Below are 15,825 nucleotides of genomic sequence, written 5' to 3' on the forward strand. Positions count from 1 at the left end.
CCCAGTGAAATACCCACCACCTTTTTTTTATTAGAGACCTGAAGTGGCTGCAGCCATGTTTGGTGACCAGAGCAAGGGTTCTGCCCCCCCACCCTTCCATTCACACATGCAGTGATAATGATACACTTACATGCCAATCATACTGTTGGGGGCCTAGACCCTTCCCTATTTAAGATACAGCAGTAAAATGGTTCCACAGGCAGATCGCTGAAGGGTAGCGCACAGGACTGAACCAGTTAGTAATGAATCTGGAGACTTCCCGATCAACTAGAATCAAATCCTGCAGCCACTTATTTTGGTAGTTTGTGACTGGAGGGAGATCAAGTACAGTGGCTGCAGGGAGTACTGTCCAGACCACTTATGGACAGGAGACTAGGTTCCCTCCATGTGGGTGATATATTTGGAAGCCTGTCAACCTCTCATTGCATGCCCTGCTTCCATTTTCATCACTTCCTCCCCACATATAATGGATCACAATCCAAAGAAATATAACTACAGCAGATCAAAAATTATCCCACAAAAAGTAAATTATCATAAAAACAACAAAAATCCACCCAAAAACCATAAACAAAAATCCACCCCCCCCCAACATTAATTCTTACTTCCAAAAAAAAACGTTTCCTCATCCACTTCACTGTAGTGAAGTGTATAATGTAATATAAACAAGTAATATAAACAATATGCACTAATACCTTCAGTCATCTAAACCAGAATTACTATTTTCATCTGAACCCCAACTTGCAACCTCAACAACTTCTATCCACTCTAACCAACCGACACATTATACAGTTCTTTCTGCCACAAACACTTGTGCATTCATCAGAATGCAAAACCTTGAATCTCCTGTTTGATCTACTTTGGCTCTCTTTTTATCACTATCCAAAATCTGTTAACTACTCTGACCTCTTCAACTCTCTCTCTCTCTCTCTAAAGCTCAACTTTCTACAGTTGAAATACTTTAATAGTAAGATCTTCTTGGAGACTTCAATGCCCATGACTCAAATTGGCTTACCTTCTCCAGTTTAACTGATCAAACAGGGAGGGATGTCAAAGTGTTTGCCATAGCAATAACCTATCACAGATCATCAACCTTCATACTAGAATACCCGACAACCCCCTCCAATTTGTCAATACACTTGATATCTTCCTAACAAGCTCCCTTTCCAAGTATAATTAGATGTCAGTTCTCCTCTTGGTAACTCAGATCACAACATCATACAAGTCTCTTGTCACAGAATAACCTTCATCCACCAATCTCAAGTCTTTTGGCACTACAAGAGTGCCAAATAGGATGGCTCTGACTTCTATTACTCCTTCCCATAGTCTGAATACTGCTTCAGACTGAATAACAGAAATCATTCTCATAAAAATCAAGGCCTTCATCCCTCATTCTATTCCAAATTCACAGCCAGCATCCAAGCCTTGGTTGTCAAAGAAGTGTGCCAATGGAGTAAAAGAAAAAAAACTGCATACCACGAATGGCTTAAGACAAACTCCAGCTGCTCAACGTCACCTATACTGCAGGCAGGCTCACAACAGCTGTAAAAGAATCATCACCAAATCTAAATCAGAATTTGAAAGGACCAAATGCTGCAAACTCACCTCCTGCCCAAATGGCAGTTGCTCCTTCTGGTCCCTTGACAAGCCACTGGATGCAGCTTTTGCCCACCCAGGGTTTCACTGTAGACACCTTGCCTAAAGACAAGGCTGACCTTACTAGCATCGCTCTTCTCTTCCAATTCCTGCACTAATGACCCAGGCAAGAACTGGTCTCTCCCTGCTATTCATAGTATTCTGCAAGAAAGAAACCTGAAGAATCATTAATAACCTGGCATCTGGTTCTGATGGTATCCCACCTATTGTGCTCAAAACTTGTGTCCCAGAACTAACACTACTCCTGTATTGCTTCTTCAATCTATTCTATTCAACTAGCATTAACCTACAACATAGAAATAGGCTTGCATCCAGCCCATCCCAAAGAAAGACGATAAAAGTCAAACAATGAACTACTATCTAACTGCTTTCACTTCAGTTCTCTCTAAAATTATGGAAAAGGTCATCAACAACCAGCTTTTGAACTAACTAGAGCCTTACCAACTAATCATTGATCAACAGTATGGATTCCACCACTTACGATCTACAGCTGATCTTCTGGCTTTCATCACCCACTTCTGGACTCAAGACATGGAAAAATTCGGAGAAACTCACATGGTTGCCCTTGACATTTCAAAAGCATTTGATTGGGTTTGGCACAGGGGCCTACTTAGCTAACTGCCATCCTATCGTATGCCTTCCACACTCTGCAATTGGATCGCCAACTTTCTTGCCCGTCGTGTGCTGTCATGGTGGATGGTTTCTCTCCTCAGATTTCTCTCCCACAATGCAGGAGCATCCTAGGTTTTGTTCTTTCACCCACTCTCTTCCTTTTGTATTTAAATGACCTGCTCTCACAGACTTCCAATCCTATTCATAGCTTTGCTAATGACAGTACATTTCATTCCTCCTTTTCATTTGACAAACCAAAGTATTAGAATCCTCCAGATTTACCGCAACCAATATCCTGAACTCTGATCTAACTGTATGGGTCAAGGACAACTTTGTAGACTTCAATACCACCAAAACTCAGTCCTATCTGATCTCTTGCAAGAAAGAGCTGGCATCCCTTCCCCTCATCCTCATCTTCAATATCCCTCCTAGGACCTATACCTCTGACCTCTCCAAAAAAAAAAAAAAAAAAATATATATATATATATATATATATATATATATACACACACTGTTTTTTTGCACAAGACACTTCATACCTTCAGAGCTATTTCTAAACAAATTCCAAATCCACTCAACCATGGAATACTGATCTTGTATTTGGGATGGTGTTCGAAAATCTCTAAGATTGCTCAATTCTATCTAGGAGGACAATCCACAATCCAGTTAACTAATCTCTCTCACTCTCTGACATTCAGTTTCTGCCTTATGCCTTTGGATTGCTTGCAGGACAAATGATGCACTAATTCTCAAAAATTCCCAATCCTGAGTCAAAAGAATTTCAATGAAAGCGAGTGTCTGTAAAACTAGGTGTGTACAAGACAGAATTCCACTCTCTTTATAAGTATCAATATGATACTTATACTTAACCAAGTAATCTGCAAAAGATTTCAGAGGGCTTGAATTTTTTGAACCTCTTACCTTAAGCATATTGAGTTAATACATCTAATGGTATCCTTAGCTTGTTAATGTATGGAATGGCACTAACACTCTAAAGTATATATGAACTCCTGAAGATGAGAGTATGAGTTGAAAGGGCTACTGATGAATATCATCTCTCAAAAAAAACTTCCAGTAATTTCCATGAACTGTCAATATATATTTGGAGAGAGTTATAAACATCCCTCTTCCCCACACACATAACCCCTATATATAACACAACACAAAAATACCCCCCCCACACACACAAAATGGAATCCACTATTAACATGCAGCTAATGTTGTCACAACAACAAAAAAAAAAAAGCTCACATCTAAGGTTTAAAAGCATTTGGCCAATGAACTGGTCATTGCACATTCTGATAGTTCCTGTGTGAATGAACACCACCATGCTCTATTAAAAGTAATAAAAAACCATTCTCACCTGGACTGTCTGTTCCTTTTAGAATCTTCAAGATCAAATATATGAACTGTGCCATGGTCACTGGATACACACATATATCTGGAATCATTGTTAAAATTGATGCTGTAAAAGAAATAAATTTGGCTTTAATGTTATACTGAAGAAAAAAAAAACATCTGAATCATAAAATAGGTTTAAAGGCCTAGGAGTTGAAATTCTGATCACTAATGTTTGATAATAGATAAATAAAGTAATTTTGGACAAGAAACTACTGAATACTATATCACGTTTTATATTATACACTATAAACCATACTGAAACATTTTCAACTGAAACTTTCTAAAATGGGTCTACTTGAAACATTTCTTGTTACTGCATAACATGAGAGATTTCCAAACAGGACTACACCAGAGAATATCTTACTTATGCAGTTTTTCTTGATGACTGGTTGGAATTATTGCCAAAATAGCGTGTGTGTGTGTGTGTGTGTGTTATATATATATATATATAAAGAAATAAAAGACCAGTATATTATGTCCATTGATTGCATATATTCTCAGGCTAGTCTGCCTGTTTTGTTGGTTGAAAAACTTAGAGGGAAAACCTTGCCTCACTGATGTGAGACTAATTCACCTCCAGGTGAAAAGTCCTTATAAAAGTCCCTTTGTGTCCCAGATGTGACTTGGACTTAGGTTTTTCCAAATGAAGGACATATGTTGCATCATCCTCATTATCCTGCAACCCTAGTAAAGCCTCTGCTATAATTATATACACTATATACATCAGGCTATCTAATCTGTCTGATAATTACATGCATTCCTAAGTCAATTTTTGCCAGTGCTGCACAAAGAAATCCTAACATTCCCATATGAGACCATCCAAACATGTGCATATGATAAATCCCTATAAAGCTCTGTTTTTTAGATAAATTCCCTATTTATCTAAAATCCTTATAGAGCTTTATAGGGATTTTAGATAAATCCCTATAAAGCTCCTGAAGACTGATCTTTTCAACTAAAGAACATCACTGGGTTACAAAACACTATCATTACTCATAAAAAAAAAGTCTTGTCTAGACAAAAAAAAAAAAAAAAAAATATGTACACATTTTTTTTTTTTTATCCAAACAAAATGAATGCATGGCTTTTTTTTTATGAGCACTTTAGTCACTTGGTTCATCACACTTGAACTACTACAGAGATCAAAGGAAATTGGTATATTTTACATATGAAATATGAGGAGAAACTGCTGAAGTTATTTTCAACTATTTTTTTGCTATTTTCAAAATACATTTCAGCAAGGGGTGAAAAATCTTGTAGGATCTGAACCCTTTATAGCTCTAAAAATAAATAGGAAGTAACTTTTATGATTTTTTTTACTCTTTCATGTGAGAAAAAATGTTATAGAAAATAGGTATGAAATAGTTTTAAATGTACCAGTACTGCAAACTTCCCTATAATTCATATTTCATGATCTGATACAAAAGTATCAGAAATTATCAAAAAGTTCAGAATTATATATTAAAAATCATTCTCCATTTGCTGTCCTTAATGCTGAATGGAGTAGATTGATGTGGGCAAATATCAGAATGGGGAACTGGACAATGAGATTTATTTGTAACTATGGTCCCACAGAAGGTTCTACTAAGGTAAAAGTGGAGAAATTTTTTTGAGGCTTTAGAGAAAGCAACTGATTCAATGAAAAAGAAAAAAATTGGTCCTTGTTGGGGATCTAATTAGCAGAGTAGGGAATGCTTATCAGATATACAAAAATATTTTGTATGTCTGATAATTTTGTATGTTTGATATGCTTTATTCTTTTCTTTCACTGCCTCTTTAACACAGGAAGTTAAAGAGGCAGTGAAAGAAAAGAATAAAGCATATCAAATGTTCCTTGCAAATAGGTCACCTTGCATTCTTAGAGAATACAGGGGCAAATGTAAGAAAGCTAAACACTGTGTAAAACTAGCTAAACAAAAAGTCATGGGAAGACTTTGGTAAAAAAATAGAAAATAAATATCAAGGTGGCGGCAAGATATTCTGCAGGTTGTTGAAGCAGATCAGAAATGGAGGAAAGAGTGCTGTAAAAGGAATTAGAGATGATAAAGGTGACATGAAAACTGGCAAAAAAAAATATCCTTGATTTATGGAATAATTATTTCAAAAAAATCGCTAAACAAAACAATCAGTGACAGCACAGTAGTAAAAAACACTCAATAGTCATGTAGTCAGGAATATATATCCATACTTGAAGTAGAAAAGCAATCAAAAGCCTGAAATGCGGAAAGGCAGCAGGAATAGATGATATTCAACCAGAAATGCTCAAGTATGGAGATATAAAAGTCTTACAGTGGCTGCACTGCATAGTTCAGAAAGCCTGAACACAGATAATATATAAAAAGGGAAATAAAACTGAATATGAGAATTACAGAGGTATTTCTCTACTGAGTGTTCCTGATAAGATATATGCAAATATACTTGAGAAATTATTGAGAAAAATTGTGGAAGGGAAGCTTGAAGAACAAGCTGGATTCAGGCCAAATTAAAGGTTGTCAGGATCAGATTTTAACTTTACGACAAATAGTTGAGAAATCATGGGAATATAACAAAGATCTGTATTTAAGTTTTGTAGATCTGGAAAAGGCATATGACAAGGTGTGAGAGAAGCTATTCAAAACGCTACATGGTGTTAATGGGGCATTATATCAAGCAATACTTAGTGTCTTTATTTGAGTTGTAAGTCAGCAGTTAGAATTGAAGTACAGGAAGGTGGTTTAATGTTAAATCTGGTGTCAGACAAAGATGTAGATTGTCCCCCTCTTTTATTCATTATCTATATGGATCATATTATGAAGGAAAGTGGTATTAAACCTGATATCGAAATTGGAGATGTTAATCTCAGCTCTTTGCTTTATGAGGATGATGTTATACTTCTAAATAAATCTGCTACAAGTCTGCAAGATTCCCTGACTAAATTGAATAACTGTCGTAATAGAGTTGGTATGAATATCAGCAATAACAAGACAAAGATAATGAAAATAGGCAGAAGCACCGAAAATATCAACTGCATTGTGAATGAAAAACCTATAGAACAAGTAAAACATTTCAGCTACTTAGGCACGATTTTTAGTGAAAATAGTAAATTAAATATGGAAATAGACAACAGAATCAACAAAGCTGATATGATGGAAAGTCAACTGAATAAATTTATATGGAATAAGAGAAATTAGCCAAAATACTAAATTAGCTGTATACAAGACAGTATTCAAGCCAATTTTAACTTATGGATCTGAGAGCTGGGTCAGAAGTAAAACACTTGACTAAAGACTAGAGACTGCAGATATGAGAGTCCTGAGAAAGATTAGAGGCATGAGCAGGTGGCATCAATGGCAATATGATATTAAAAACTAGGATATTAGGAAAGAACTTGACATTGTCAGCATCCAGGAATGCGTTAGCAGAGCTAATCTCAGGTAGTATGGTCACTTAAATAGAATGGGAGAGGAAAGATTAGCAAAACAAGTGTTCTCTGCCAGGTAGTTAGGAAAAAGACCCAGAGGAAGACCAAGATATAGATGGATTGATACAGTAAAAAGTGCCTTAGAAGATAGAAATATAAGATCTGATAATGTTGTAGTCTTGACAGGTAACAGACCAATTTGGAGGAAAACTGTAGATAGGAAGTTGGTAATGATGTGAATATGTCATAGTGTTATCATATCCTGTACACCCCCTTGAGGGTATATGTCAGGAATTTGATGACGACGACAATGTTGAATGGCCAAAATATCAGATAAACCCCCTTCCCCAACATGCACATACACAAAATGGAATCCACTAGTAATATGCAACTAATGATGTGACTAGACCAAGTATAAAATAAAATGGTAGACTATCTCTGGGACCCTATTTATATTCAAGTTCATGTGTACGTATGTCATAACAGGCAAAGGGCATGACCCAAAATAGGGATGACAATCAGTGTTAAAAGTATTCCATATATATATATATTAAAGATACCAAGCTATTTTAAACCTGGTTTTACTCCATTTCCCCAAGTAAGGAAACAGACAAATAAGTCAAGTTTGCACCTGCATGTAATGTAAGTGTAGCTGACCCTGCAGGTAGTGCAAGACCAAGATAACTCATGGTAAAAGTAGAATAAGCTCTGCCCTTGCCTTTAATACAAAGCATCATACATCTCCTCCAGGAGATGTGCTTTGCATTATGGGTAAATATTAATATTAGTGATCAGAGCTTATTCTACTTTTACCATGAGTTATCTTGGTCTTGCACTACCTGTAGGGTCAGTTAGACTTACATTACGTGCAGGTGCAAACTTGACTTATTTGTCTGTTTGCTTACTTGGAAAATTGAGTAAAACCAGGTTTAAAATAGTTGGGTATCTTTAACATTTATTATACCCAAGGTAAAATACTTTCTACATATATACATACACACATAAAAAAAAAAAAAAAAAAAAAATCAGCTAACGCCTTTTTATTCACGTATACGGGAGTAGGCGAGGCCATTTAGCCCTATCTAACTTTTGGAGACTGAGTGGGCAGTTCGATCTCCACTGGTACCCAATCAGAGACAGATGGCCCAAGGCTATCACTAATTAAGCAGTACGCAGTGAAGAGAGACGGCTCAAATGTGCCGCCATCTCGTGGTCCCTAACACAATATATATATATTTTTTTTTAATGTCTGAAATAACATGGGTTCTACGGTCGATTTTCTTGAGTTTACAGGACGAAAAACCAGAGTTTCCGGGAGGAAAAACCTGCTTGCCCGTGCCAGAGATCGACTAACTCGGGAACCGGTCGAAAAAAGGCTTAGAAAATTTTCCTCTAGTCGCTGACTAGACTCGAAACCAAGCCTTCCTTCATGCGGCCAAATGCGGTGGTGTGCAAACGCCACATCCACTGAGCTACACAGGTTCTACATACACACACACACACACACACGTACATATATATATATATATATATATATATATATATATATATATATATATATATAGTAGTGTCTCAGGTATACCAAGACTAGTGTAACGAATAAAAAACCGCAAGTCAAAAATGAATAGGTGACCAGAAACAGATAACTGATGCAGGTGGCAGATGAAGGATAAACAGGATCGCAAGGTCCAATAGATACATTACGATTGGTCAAATGACCATGATACAATCTGCAAGAGCGGAATATGCCAGATCAGGTGAGTAAAGCAATATCAGCAGCCAATTAGAGGATCAGAGAAAGATAGTAGGAAATGATGAATCTTTATTCCAATTATTACATACAGAAAAGATAGGAATAAATGACAATGTGAAGTTACAGATCCACCAAATGTGGTCACAACAGTGCAGGAAATAGTATAATGATCTGGGGAATATTTTCCTGGCATCATGTCCTTTGATTAGAGTACAACAAAGTGTAAATGATGCAACCTAGACAAACGTTACTGCTGTCAAGTGAACTCAATCACCGTTGATCATCTACTCTGCATATAATATTTCCAAATAGGATAATACTATGTTACAGGATGTGTTAACCAAGATGTTGATCAGAACAGGAAAATGCTGCTATTTCTAGCATATTTCTTTTAATAACTTTATGAAGCGAGTGTTTAGACTGACTGATATGCAACCTTTAGACTGGACATAAAACAAGCAAGCCAAAATTAAAAAGAAATAGAGAAAGCCAAGTAATACTGCTATTTTAGCTTTTAGCTTACCTGAAAACTAAATTAATGCAAAATAAAACTTAAGGACAGTTAAAATTTCAGATACATGTAAAATGAATGCATAAAAAGTTCAGCAATAAAAAAAACTTATAATAATAATTTAAAAGGATTAAATACAAATCAAGTAAGCAAAATGTTGAAAGATGAAATGCTACTTAGGAAAAGAGAATTAGTAGTGAGTAAGAGGGGAAGGCTTTCAGTATAGAAATAATTTTCATCCAAAGTGTATAGGACTCTTAAGCAAATTTTCAAAAATGGCAAAAGAGAAGAGCAAACTGATGTTCAACTTGTTTTACACTACTCCAGAAGTATAGCATATCACATCTACAAGAAGAGAAAGAAAACATTCCAAAGTTCCCTGAATTTTCTGAGAGAAATGATACTCACCAAGCAAAAAAAAAAAAAAGCACGAAAACTCACTCAAATTAGGAAAAAATAATCTGACGATATAAAAAACTTGAAAGAAGTCCACTGATTATAGTAATGGAATATTATATGGCATAAAATACTGAGTTTAAGATATGTTTAACTTGTTAAAGGAACAAAATCAGTAATTAAAGATAGTAATCTATGGCAAAACATGAAAGGCATTAGATATTACTTAAATTAAGTAAGTATTAAGTATAATTTCTGGGAAATTCCCAAGCTACTCCTCTCAAACACTATTAATATAATTAACGGTTATATTTTAGCCTGTTTTTGTTTAGGAGAGTCCCTTATATTTAATACATTGGCTAACATAACTCAAAAGGGGTGTATATATATAATTTAGGACATTACGGGCGAGTGTAGAAGGCAATTTTTCAACATTTTTTATTCTGCCATAATTGCCTTCTACACTCGCCCATAATGTCCTAAATTATATATATATACCCCTTTTGAGTTATGTTAGCCAATGTATTAAATATAAGGGACTCTCCTAAACAAAAACAGGCTAAAATATAACCGTTAATTATATTACTTAAATTAAAATAAAATTATACAGAATTTGTAGACATACTAGAAGAACTACAAGAAAATGTCTTAAAGGTTATTGGTCAAGTGTCAAACAATATAGGTATCCAAAATGAAATAAAATCATAACAGTTAAATTTGAAGACAGCAACATCAGATCCTTTTATTAATGAACCTAATGCATTTTATAGGTAAACGTTTAAACTTCACAACTATAGACATGCATATGTCTATAGTTGTGTGGTTTCTTCACTGTTGAAGCACTGCAAATTCTTTTCAGACAGTGATTCTTCATCTTTTCAAATTCTTTATTAGCTGCATTTTATGAGATGGAGATTAGAACAGACCACAGTTCTGAATCTAGTATTTCCAAAAGCTCTTTCTGTAATGTGCTGATAGTAGCAACAGCAGCAATTTTTGCCAAATGGATCGAATGCTGCTGATCTGTGCTTGAATAAATGCTATGCACATCCACATATAAATAGATTTAGCTTTTGCTGAATTAAACTTCTGTCAGAATCCTAGACGGTTTGGAATGGTATTTGTATCTTAACATCTCTTAAGGAAGGCCAACCGATTACAGCTATCACTATACTCTGATGCTGGGCAGAAAACCAGCAAAATGTTAGTGTTTAATAAATATATTTTTTCTTCTTGATGTTGTTTATATACTGTTAAACATTATGAATAATGAACAATGCTTATGCCCTTCTTTACATATTAAAATTCTACATGGAGAAGAAATTGCACATAAAGCACATCAATTCAGTAAGTGGAAATTAAAATTGTCTAGCCAACTCAATCGGCTGGCCTTCCTTAACTTCACCATATAAAAAGAAAGTAATAATAGTCTTCCCTTTTTTAGATATGCTAGTGACATGAATTCCAAGTGGCTCATTATCCTTCTCTGTCTACAGAAAACCCACTCAATACTGGAAGATATTCAACACAATCTCACCACCATCTTTCCCCAACAGGCATCCTAAAAACACCAGCTCACCAAGAGAGGGCCTATTTGTTCAAATGACAGTCCTTGAAATTAAGCTCAGAAACTTTCACAATACTGTTTTATCCAATGGCTACAGCTTAAAAAAACAGATGAAATACTGCATGTACCTCCTATCATTCTGACACCTAACACAGGATCATAGCAAAACCATTCCCATCCCATATGTTAAAAGAACATCAGAAAAACTAGCCAAAGTTCTCTGCAAATATAATCTCCATACCACTTAAAAACATTTTCAGCTATCTCTATATGTTTGCCCAAAGATCAACTGCATCCACTTGAACATCCTGGAGTACATAAAGTTCCTTGTGCCTGCAATTTGGCCTACTTTAGACAGACTGGTAGATCTGTTAACATCTGCCTTGAAGAACACAAATATTACATCTGAGATCATCTGCATGGCAAGATGGGACTGGCAGACCATCTGAATACTACTTTATATTGGATCAGATGGGAAAAAAATATCTCTATTACATGTTGAAAGTTATTTTACTTGATACTATAAATTAAAGATGCCAGGAAATTATATTTTTGGTTTCATCCTTTATCCAAGCATAAGCAGACAAGCATTGGCATGTGAAGTCACGTCACGACTGAGCTATTTGTATATAGAGGCTAATGTCTTCACATCAATTGCCTAGTATCCCATAATACAATGCACGTATCCTTACAGACATGTATAATGCTATGCATTATGGGAAGGGCCACTACTCAGACCGATTTAGACCTTCATTGAGGTCTCATCAGTGGGAGTCAGATCTCTACAATCTCAGATCTATTCAACATCTATCTCTAATTCAGAGTATTCTAGTAGTAAGGTGTGACACCTTTTGACTACTTGTATAAAGGTGTCACACCTTACTACTAGGGTGTGACACCTTTTGACTACTTGTATATGGAAATATGGCTTCCACATTACTTCAACCTTGGTATTACTTCTGCGTCTGACTCCCACTAATGAGACCTCATTAATACATTATCCTTAATTAATGCATAGCATTATACATGTCCATAAAGATATGTGCATTGCATTACGTGATACTAAGGCGATTGATGTGAAGTCAGCCTCTATATACAAGTAGCCCAGTCATGAAGTGACTTTACGATGCTGAGTAGAAAACTAGCAAAATATTAGTCTTCATATTTATGAATTTAGGGACACAAAACATGTGTTGAAAAGATTATTTTACTGATTAATAATAAAATAACAACGATGTTTCTACCCCTGTATTGAGGTCATCATCAGAAGGATACATGTGTATAAGAACCAAGCTACATGCTGTTGCACTCTATACAGGTAAATTACATCTACGTTGTTAACTAATTTTTTCTTAGCCTGCCCTCTAGTGATAAAAAAAAATTACCAATAAAAACTACAATAAACTCTGCTAATTTACTCTAGGATTCTAGAGTAAATTAGCAGAGTTTATTGTACTAGGATTCTTCTGGAATTATACAGTTTATATTGTTATACTACGATTATCTTCTGGATTTGTACACTACAGGTTGCTATTGAATGTTCAGGAAAAAAACATTAGCAAAATATTAATGTTTGAATAAATATATTTTTTTCCTCTTGGTGTTGTTTATGCTGTCATTATGAACCAAATGTGGTTGTAAAGCTAGTTTTAGTGTGTGATCATGTTTCTCAAAATCTTTAAACCTGTCATTGTATTCTTTGATCAATGAGTCTAAAACACTGCTGTATTCATTATATCACAGTTTAAGGTTTTATTAGTGCACCCTTCTTCAGTTATCTATGCCACTTCAGGAAAATGTTCGAGTAAAATTACAGGTTTGGAAAGAAGAGTTTTGAATAAATCAACTTCATCCTAAATGATCAAATATTCTGCCACATTACAAATTTAGTTTTGTTTTGACATTAAATCTATAAAAATGAAGCATTTCTACAGAAATCCTCTAGAAAATTCACAAGGTTTATTTTGGTTCTGTAAAAATTTGTAATTTGTTTTCGCAGTGCTAAAACTTTTTCTAGAAGTTTTCCTTGTGACAACCAGCATACTTTAATGATAACGAAGGTCCACACTTAATGTTTCCTCATCAGTTTGAAGCACATTGTGAAACTGGCAATGCCTTGAAGCATTTGCTTAAATATAGTTAATATCAACAACTGTCCTTAATGTGTCTTAAAAAAGGAGATTTGGCACAAAGGTTCAGTTGACGTGATGTAATATACAATGAAATTAAATCAAGTTATAGGAATTCCATATTTCGTTATGTAACAATGCATCAAACCCTTCATGCTTTCTTCTAATAGAAGGAGCACCAACTGTGCATATACTTACTGAATTACACAAATTATGCTTTGCTTCCAGATGTTAATCTTTAAAAATATTAAGAACACCAATTCTATTCTCCCATGAGAGTAGCCAAAGATAGTAGCTCCTCCTAACATTGAAAATTTGCAGTTATGTAAATACAAAATAAAACTTGTCCGAGTCAATATCAGTGGACTCATCTGAGCAATCGAAAAATGAGTATCCTCATTTTGTGAAATTTTTTTTTAACCTGTTCAGTAACACTGACAGCTAATTCATGTTGTCATTTGGTTATAGTTCTTGGTGAAAGAGGAAACTGTATTTATTAACTTTATCTGAACATTGACAGTACAGTATTTATGATTTCCACATCACTAACTGGCTCACCTTTTCTCCAAAGCATATATACCACTTTATAAGTGCTTTGGTAATTTCATTACTTTTTCCTGTCATCACTTTTGTATATTTGTAGTTTTTATGTATACTTTAATGCTGATGAGCATTATAGTATCACAGAGCAAACACACCATTTTATCTTTAAGCATGTACACTGCAGCACTCATTCTTCATTAAATACTCTTTCTTATATAGTGAAACCTGTAGAGTATCCATAATTACAGAATAACATAAGATGAAATATTTATGCAATAAAAAAAGTTATTTATTGTGGTATACGTGTTATTCTATAGTTATTAAATACTCTATTCTCTTCCTTAATTATTTTTTTTCATCTTTAGTGTATTACATAAAATTAAAAAATATTGAATTGAATTAAAAACTTCTACTCATTCAGTTGTTATAAAATGACAACAGATATGACAGCACTGCAACATAGTGACACACATACAAAACTAAACTTTTCTTTCTTTTTTTTTTTTTTTTTGAACCAAGCTGACGTTGCAGATGCTTATCACAGTGTGCTAACCATGGAGCAATGGATAAGGATGAAACACCAACCACAGAACAATGGATGGATCAATAATAGCAGTTGAGTTTTTAACATTGTGCTTTAAAAATGATTTTTTAAATATAATAAATTAAAATACACAATCCTGAGAATGTATAATTTGTAAATGATGAAGATACATATTTGACAAAATATGCATAAAAGATGACAACAAACACCTCAAAAGGCTGCATGTGGCCTAAGAGACCACAGATTCCCCATCCCTGGTCTAGGCTATGACACCACATAGCCAACACATGTCAGTTTATGTACAGCACTATTGAGTGCTCAGTTTTCTAAATATTCTATAGAGAAAGTAGCTGGGGAAGGCACTGCTGTCCTAACTAGCTGTTTGTATATTTTTCCTGCCCATGAAAAATAACTTAAAGGGAACTTCAATAATTCAAATATTGGGCATGGGGGAGGAGGGCTAAATAAGGTCAAGAGTTTCTATCATTGGAAATTGGTAAATAAAATAAAGAAGTAATGTCAAATATGATCGTAATATCTGAATTTTTTTTTCCAGTTAAGTTTAAAGTGAAAAGAGTGCATAATTGGGATAACTGATGAGTAGTGCATGAAATTTGAGTTTCTACCAAGAAAAATGGTATTTTGTGAACACTGCTGAGGTTGGTACTGAGACCATATATATATATATTTATATTTGAGAATTGGATTTTGAAGGCCCCATGCAGTTTGTTACTTGACTACATAGGTCAGTCATGCAAGCGCATTTCCTATATAGTGCTTGTATTCTGGTTTCTGCTATGACCAGTAGCTGTTGTAATAGTTATTGATTTGATCACTAGTTTTCCTTTTATTATTATAATTAATGATCCACCACTTTGGCATTTTACTTCCAAATGTTGATGCAGCTGACAATCTTGTTCCTGCTGACTGAAGCTAATGTCAGGCTGGGCTTATATGCAATTGGTGGGTGGGGAACTTGGAACTTATTGTCAGCCACTATTAAATCATGAATTGTGGGAAATTTGTTCCACCTTTTGCTTATGGGCTCAAAATTGCATTCTCCAGCTATTTTGATTTCATCAACTAATGGTTCTTTGGTTCCTTTGTGAAAGTTGAAAATGACAGCATTGTACTTTTAATTTTGGCCTCAATGGAGTTGGGTACTATTGACACAAGGTTACAGAACATGGTGTTTTCAGTGGGGGGGGGGGGGTGAATTTTTGTCAAGGCATTGATTATGAAGCAGCGAGCTTTGTTGCTAATGATTTAATGCTGAAGAGTCATCAATAATGATGAGACTGACAACAGTCTGTCTC

At 34.9% G+C, this 15,825-nt stretch overlaps 1 protein-coding gene and 1 long non-coding RNA gene across 2 annotated transcripts in view; one reads left to right on the plus strand and one right to left on the minus strand.

Moving 5' to 3' along the window:
* Positions 1-15,825, plus strand: part of LOC150108994 (uncharacterized) — a 56,978-nt gene that overhangs the window by 39,029 nt on the left and 2,124 nt on the right. Inside the window, exon 2 of the long non-coding RNA XR_016550144.1 lies at positions 14,485-14,580. This is a non-coding gene — a long non-coding RNA (uncharacterized LOC150108994). The remainder of the gene's footprint in view (positions 1-14,484; positions 14,581-15,825) is intronic.
* The window catches only part of LOC150108995 (WD repeat domain phosphoinositide-interacting protein 3), a 118,019-nt gene that overhangs the window by 20,025 nt on the left and 82,169 nt on the right, over positions 1-15,825 (minus strand). Inside the window, exon 8 of the mRNA XM_090411260.1 lies at positions 3,629-3,730. Coding sequence (XP_090267386.1) covers positions 3,629-3,730 — 102 coding nt within the window. The remainder of the gene's footprint in view (positions 1-3,628; positions 3,731-15,825) is intronic.

Source organism: Typopeltis vanoorti, chromosome 2, assembly GCF_054136105.1.
Source record: "Typopeltis vanoorti isolate ZY-2024b chromosome 2, IOZ_Tvanoo_1.0, whole genome shotgun sequence".
NCBI classification, from domain to species: domain Eukaryota; kingdom Metazoa; phylum Arthropoda; class Arachnida; order Uropygi; family Thelyphonidae; genus Typopeltis; species Typopeltis vanoorti.